The sequence below is a fragment of the Camellia sinensis genome, chromosome 1 (genome assembly GCF_055761805.1).
Source record: "Camellia sinensis isolate YWXY chromosome 1, ASM5576180v1, whole genome shotgun sequence".
Taxonomy (NCBI): Eukaryota; Viridiplantae; Streptophyta; class Magnoliopsida; order Ericales; family Theaceae; genus Camellia; species Camellia sinensis.
The window spans coordinates 211,166,043-211,173,888 of NC_138961.1; the positions used below are offsets into that span (position 1 = coordinate 211,166,043).

General features: G+C 33.1%; 2 protein-coding genes across 2 annotated transcripts; both read right to left on the reverse strand.

The window, feature by feature from the left end:
* Positions 1 to 4,761: 4,761 nt before the first annotated feature.
* LOC114278725 (uncharacterized) lies at positions 4,762 to 6,048 on the reverse strand. Its single transcript, XM_082894441.1, has 2 exons — positions 5,656 to 6,048; positions 4,762 to 5,561 (listed from the first exon to the last, which is right to left on the reverse strand). Exons 1-2 carry the CDS (start codon positions 6,046 to 6,048, stop codon positions 5,007 to 5,009), a joined length of 948 nt encoding a protein of 315 aa, XP_082750567.1. The 3' UTR covers positions 4,762 to 5,006.
* Positions 6,049 to 6,055: 7 nt separating this feature from the next.
* Positions 6,056 to 7,646, reverse strand: LOC114308886 (protein ANTAGONIST OF LIKE HETEROCHROMATIN PROTEIN 1). The gene is made up of 2 exons (XM_082894446.1): positions 7,119 to 7,646; positions 6,056 to 7,018 (listed from the first exon to the last, which is right to left on the reverse strand). The coding sequence occupies exons 1-2, from the start codon at positions 7,644 to 7,646 to the stop codon at positions 6,737 to 6,739; spliced, it is 810 nt and encodes a 269-aa protein (XP_082750572.1). The 3' UTR covers positions 6,056 to 6,736.
* Between the last annotated feature and the right edge of the window lie 200 nt (positions 7,647 to 7,846).

Genomic DNA, 7,846 nt, shown 5'->3' on the forward strand with positions numbered 1-7,846 from the left:
TCTTACCTTTTGATAGTTTCTCTGCTTTCCTCAGTTATGATTGATATAATATTTACATGGCAGATTCTGTAATAAAAATAATATTAAAAAAAAACGAAATTTTGATGGGGACATTAATTGGAAATGCCTTGGCCAGTGTTTTCAATTTGAGATTTTTTGCACTGATGAGGTTTTTTGTCTTAATAAATGTTGGCATATCATACAATTAGAAATTTCTCATTTTCATATTTATATTATTTAGAAAGTCTAAAAAATTCCAAAAAATGACTTGGAAAATGATATGTCAGTGTTCATCTACTGTGGAGATCATATATGTTTTTTATGATATGATAAAACACATGTATGCCCTATAAAATCTAAAAAGCCCCAAAACATTTGAGATAGGGGCCCTGTTTGGTAGAGCTGTGGGAAAGTGCTTATAGCTTATGCCTCAACAGCTTATAGCTTATAACTTTCAGCTTAAGCTGATTTCCAACTTATTCTTAAAGCATCTCTTGCCCCACTCAAAGAATAAGCTGATTTCTGACTTCCAAAAAGCTATAAGTTATAAGGTATAAGCTAAACTAAACACATCAAAATAGCTTAAATTAAGCTGAAAACTGAAATAAGCTGTAATTAAGCTCTGCCAAACAGGCACAGGTTATGAGGAGGAGGAGGAATATTTTTTGAACATGATCAATCAATGCAACCTCCCAAGTACCCACATGATGATGATGATGATGGACCTCTCCCCTCCCATTGGATGGAGGGTTTGAGATTGAGAGAGTCCCCCTTCCTTGCCATGCATACTACTGTCAGTATCTGCTCATTCTGAAAAAGTGCCAAACACAACAAAACGTATCTTCCACTTCATGTTGTTATATACATATACACAAGCCCAGCAGATTGTATACTTGAGCAATTGCCATTCATATTTGGTTGCTTGTTATAAGATCATATTCAACAATGTAGAATGAAATTCATATCTTAAATGAATCTGAATTATACAGTAAATATTTTTGGTATTAATTTATGAATGAATTCCGTATACGCGATATTACTCTTGTTTTAAATCAAATTGGATGGGAATTGGTTGAGTGTGAGAGAAAAAATAAGATGATCTCATCATTATACATAAAATGCGAGCGTGAATTAGTCATAATATTCTTTGGTTTGGCGCCTGGGTGGTTGAGAGGTGGAGTGAGATATTAAGAATTGTGTAAAATGCCTTAGCATAACATATCGTAACTTGACTTCTAAAATAATTTATAACATTTTATACTCAAATGATTCATAAATTTTTTCACCACATACATAAATGACGTAATTCAAATGGTTCCTGAATCTTCACTTTTTGCACTTTTACACACATTAATTATGCTAGAGACCACTAATTTGGTGGCTCTAAACCCACCACTAATGAGGTGGAAAAGCAAAAAAAAAAAAAAAAAAGCAGTGGGTACGTCATTAGTGGTAGCTCTAATTAGAGCTCCCACTCATTTTCCTTACACTCATTTTACAACTTTTGCCATAAATTAGTATAATATTTCTTATGATTGAGGTGTTCACTATATATATTTGTATTATGAAAATTTATTTTGTTTGGTTTGGGGAAACAAAAATGTTTATCCTTTTTCCAACCAGTGGTCCCATCCCACCCACGTTTAGAAAGGACCTGATTTGTTGTTCATATGATATATCACCACACAACTATGTCCATCCATGTTGTTGGTACGAGGTGACAATTCTTGTTATTGGTTGTGGCCATCACTTGTTAACATATTTTCGGCAACTGAATTTTTATAGTAAAAGTTATGTTAGGCATCACATAATAATTTAAACAAAATAATTTAAATAAGAACAATTAAATAATTATGAAATTAGTTCAAATGTTTAAAAAGGATGATAACTTTTCTAAAACAACTGACAATTATAAAATAAACAGAGTAACAAAGAGTAATTTCAAAATAAAATTACTAAAGTTTACTGAGTTACCACTGAGTTACCAAGTATAATTTTACAAAAAAAAATTACTCTGAAATTACAGAGCTACTTTAAAGCGTAAAAGTCATGTGTTATTGTGATGATGATGCCCCCTGTTTGATCTCCCTAAGCCTATAAATAGGCTCAGTCCACAGTATATAAAACTGCCTAGGTAGTTTTCTTCCACTCATGCACATTGCCACAAAAGGAGGTGACAGTTGAAGTTAGTGCACATCCCTTACGAAATGTTACAAACTATCACATGTTCCAACTTCCTTTAACCACTTGATGTTTTCCATGGCTCCTGCACAAAACATAATAATAATAATAATAATAATAATAATAATAATAATAATGGAGCCATAATAGATGTTTAAAGATGATTCATAATCTAAATTGATAGACTAAAATTGATTGGTTACAATCAATGAGAATGATCGACAAGTCACAATCAATAAAATTAGATTTGATCACAATCGACAGGTTACAATTGACAGAAAACAATTTATGGTGCGAACAATACCCCCTAACTCTTCAAGAATGAGAAATCTCGAATTCTTAAAAAGTTGTATATGAAATTGATTTGGCATTTGTCAAAAATCATATTCAAAATAAATCTTTTTACTAACCAGCAATGGTTATAAAAATGATTATTGCAAGCACATGTTAATAAGATAGCCACCAAATTCTTGGCCATATTATAAATGTACTTTGTATCCTCCACGAATGTAGTCCAATATAGGCTATGTATGACTGAATTTCTAAATTGATAATAAATTGCATCAATCCACAGTTTACTTACACAATCGACAGAGCAATGTATGAACCAAGTGTGAAACCAAGAGTTGGCCTATTATTTGGAGCAAAATAATCTTCCAATATTGGCACTGGTAGACACTCTCCGTTTAGGAAGTTGTTTGGAGGCTTTTTTGGCTAAAATAGTCACAAAAAACTAAATAGATTTTTTAGTCTAATAAAACAAAACATCACATCCAACCCATAATCATTACATTCTTCCTCTCACAAAAAAGTCAAAAAAGCCAAAAGCCCTTCTCAAACTAAGCTTTTTAGCCCCAGACTAAAATAGCTAAAAAAGTCAAAAAGCTAACCTACTTCCCAAACGAGCTCTAAGCATTAAAGTAAACATTTGAAATTTCAATTTATTTTATTTTCTAGCACTTTGAAAATGGCTAATCAAGAAATCACAATTTGCAATATATTTCTACAACTTTCAGGACTTCTCCTGTTAGCCATTTCATAAAAAATAAGCTTTGATGTGATCCACAAATCTAAAAAAGATTTTGAATAACAAAAACCATAGATGGCCTTAAAAACTCATACATGTTGACATCTTGAACAATGTCAAAAATTTTAAATTTATGAACATATGGTTGTTCATCATTTTTAGCCATATTTGGCTTAAGATCACACTTCTTTGGTTCCCACATTAATGGGTTAGAAACATTTTTTGAAAATCCAGAAAAATATTTCTCCTTTGTGAAATTGGCCCTTGCCATGGAATATTTATTCTCATGGCCTTTTGTTTTTTCACCCATAACAATTAATGAATTAACTCTTTCATCATTCACAACCTTTAAAGGCGTAAGAAGAAGAACTAAAAAATCACAAATTTTGGCTTCTGTAAGAATTTTCAATGTTTCCCTTCCTTGACAAATTTCGATATCAAAATAGTCAATTTGATCTCCAAGTTGATCAATCACTTTATCAAAATAATTTCATATTTCTAACCTCAAATAATATGACAATGGCTTTATTGTTTGAAATTTTTGTCAATCAAGATAATCAATTTTTTCTTGTAAATATAAAATTTCATTCTCATGCCAATGCATTTCATCTTCACAAAACCAAATCATTTCATCTTGCCTTTGAATTCTTATCATCATTCCAAATTAGGAAGATGTCCCACTAGGCATGCCAAAAATTGTTAATAAAAAGTATGCTAGGCCTTGATCGACAGTAACAAAACAATAATTTAAACAAGAATAATCAAGCAACTGTGGAATTAGTTCAAATGCCTTAAAAGGATGAGGACTTTTTTGGAACAACTGACAATTACAAAATAAACAGAGTAAACAAAGAGTAATTTCAGAATGAAACTACTAAAGTTCACTAAGTTACTAAGGCTCCGTTTGTTTCACCGGATATAAAATAGAGGATATAATATGATGTGGGATATAGTCAGGATATGTAATGAATAGGATATATGTATTGGATAGTATATCCCTCAAATCATGTTTGTTGACTTGGTATATAAGACCGGATATATGTTATCCATGTTTGTTTTATAAAATATATTGTGGGATATAAACAAGTAATTTCCAAAATTACCCTCATAATATATTTTAAATACCCAAATTGCCCTTATGTCCATCAAAACCAAATTGTTCAAATTAGGAAAAACTAATGTAAATCAACAAATTAAAAATTCATATTATTTTTTATTTGAACAAATTAAATATTCGTATTAAATTCAATAATTTTTCAAAACAAAAAAAAATTATATTAAACTAATGTCCACTAATAAAAAATTTTATATTATATTAAATTCAATAATTTTACCCCCCAAAAAAAAAACTAATATTCATTCTAAAAAAATTTATCTTACAAAATAATCATTGAATGAAAAAAAATAACATCTTTATTCATTCATTCATCACACATCATTATTCTTATAAAATAATCCAAGCCATTATAATTAAAAATAACCTTCATTCATTCTAAGTAAATGATAACATTTTTTTACAATAGATAGCCTTCAACTTAATATATTAAGCATCATTCCAACAAAATAAAGCAATACTAATATTAAGCATACTTCAGCTTACTTACAACCCCAACAATTAGATTGAAACTAGGTACAAAAGCCATTTCTAGGGGATGTAAACCAGTTAGTCTGTCAAAATATTTCTAATCCTCCTAATAACTATGCAAAATAGGCACTACACATGTGCCTGAGGAGGAATAGCAATACCAATATTATAATATATAGATAGATAGATGTCATTAGCCTACAGCAAACACACTTAAACACACCCGGCCAACAACAAACATACCCATTCCATTTTTTCTTCTTCAGGCAAGCTAAAGAACAAATCAACCCTTTCAGCATCCTTCACAATAAGGGTAGCTGCTCTCAACCTGTCATTTGTGTTCAGTCGCAACTTGGCTAGTTCCCCATTAACCAGCTTCCTAGCTTGAGACAAGTCTTGGGCATACCCAATCCTATGAGCAATTTCTTCCATGGTAGTGTTGGTTTTCTTGAAGAAGGAACCAAACTCAACAGCCATATCAACAAGACCCTTTGCAATACCTTCAGCTTCCCTAGCTCTTTTCTTAGAAGTTGTGCCTGAGCCACCTTGGTTGCATGGAGTCCCAGATGCTGATAAGGAACAATCAGGCAGATCAACAATTGGAGTGTAACACTCCTCAGTAGTTTGGTCCTCTTTTTCTAAGGCATCAACCATGTCAGCAGGTCCTTCAGCCAAGACTCCAGTGGCTCTATCCTTGCCAAAGAGAATTACCCAGTCCTCGTAGTAAATAAAAGGTACATTTCTCATGCCCTTGGCATCTGGCTCCCTCTACAAAACAATATTTTTTCGAAATTTATATTTCTAGTTAATAAATAATACAAAATGGTTAAATAATGCAAAATGGTTAAGGTAAGTTTTTTACCTTGACATAGTTTTGCCAAACTTCGTCACTGTCGACCAAAATCATCTTCTCAGAGTCATCCCACCCAAAGCCACTCAAGCGAAGCATGTCAGTAAGCAAATTGTATTGTCTTCTCCAAAATTTGATCTTTGACTCGATATGAGGGGATGCACGAAGATCAGTTCCAGGAAAAGCCAATATGATAAGCTTCTCCAATTCAGAGTAAAATCCAGACCTAAACTGACCATTGTCAGCTTTCCATTTTTCACTGAACAGATCCCTCATGGCTCGGATCAACACATCACACTCTTTCGGAGTCCACACTCTACGACCTCTTGATGAGGAAGCAGTTCCCTTTCCCTTACCCTTTTTTCGACATCCACTAGTAGCAGTTGTGTCATCCATACCTAACATGCAACCATTTTTAACAGAACAATAATTTTATTAAGACAACCAAACAAACACTCCTATTAAGTTATGTCTTCAACAAATAACTGAAACATAAAATAAGTTACATGTCTACATCATCCTATTAAGTTACAAGTCTCCAACTCACTACACAACATAAGTATTAAAAAACATTACATCCAATGAAAATAGTACTTAATTTTACATCCTATTAGCTAACCACTCATTATACATTTGGTTAGCTAGAGTGTCCCTCCAATTACTCCATTGGTCAGATCCCTCAATTGTGTCAATGTACTCGTTCCCTGTTTCTTGATTATTTGGCAATGTGTCATCTAAGTCTACCTCCAATGGATCCATAGGCATCTCACGTTTGATGAGACTGTGTAGAAGACAACAAGCTGTGATAATTCGACATTGGGTCTTGATTGGAAAATAGGAATATGTTCTCAATATTGCCCATCTAAGCTTCAGAAGACCAAAACATCTCTCTATTATGTTACGAGCCGCGGAGTGCTTCATATTGAAGAACTCCTCTGCATTAGTTGGGGCACCCCCTTCCCTCCAAGTGGACAAGTGGTAACGTTGTCCTCTATAAGGTGCTAAAAAGCCCTCCCCATTAGTATAGCCCGCATCAACTAGATAGTAGGAACCTGTAATAATGTAGGATTATATAATTACATAATCACATAATTTAAGTACAAGTCCAAAGGTTATACATAGTAAAGATATTGTGAAATGCAGCTGTACCCGTTGGCACTCTCAACCCATTTGGTCTACTTATGGCATCTCTAAGTACTCTAGAATCTGAAGCGGAACCTTCCCATCCAGGTAAGACATATATGAACTGCATGTCATGGGAGCAAACACCCAAGACATTAGTCGCAATTTCACCCTTTCTTGATCTATACCTTGCTTTATCTACTGCAGGAGCTAGCACTCTAACATAGGTGCCATCAAGTGCACCAAGACAATTCTACCAAAAATTACCAAAAATAAATTATTACTTATTAAATTGTAATTATGAATATTATAACTTTTATCAAACATGAAGAATTACTAAAACTAGCATTTACCTGAAACCACCTCCACCTATCATCTGTGCACCCAGCAGTTATTGGCTCAGGTGTCTTTAGTAAGACACCTTGCAGTCGAAGCACAGCCTTAAGGACATCATTGAAATACTTACTAACTGTTTGACCAGACCTCATAAAATTGAATTTGACATTTCGATTTTTATGGTGGTGCCCAAGCACAGTCAAGAACATAGCAACCTTTTCCTCTAATACAACATATTTTGAATCTGACACACCCTTTGTTCTGATAAGCCCACACAACCGCAGAAAGGTATGCCTATTCATTCGTAGTTGTTCATGGCAATCTATGTCATTATCTCTGACCAACCTATTTAGGTGGTCAAGTTGTTGTTTGAAAGGATTAGGATTTCTACTTATTTTCCTCGTAGCCTCAAATCTTTCCAGTGCAGCATGCAAAACGACTATATAAACTCCACAAGTATAATTCATGGATGATACCATATGTTGCAAGGCAACATAGGCCTCAATAAGGTCCCTCCTACCATCCAATCCTTTATTACTTGCCATCTATGAAAAGAAATAATGCATCTTGTAAATTAAATAACTAAAGCAATCAAATAGATAACTAAATCAATGCTAACTATTATTCACAATAGCCCCATGTAAACAATTCAGATTATGTAAAATAAAATCTGATTCAATCAAAAATCAGTGGGTAAACTAACTTATTATGTAAACTAACTTTCCCAATATATAAAATCAGATTA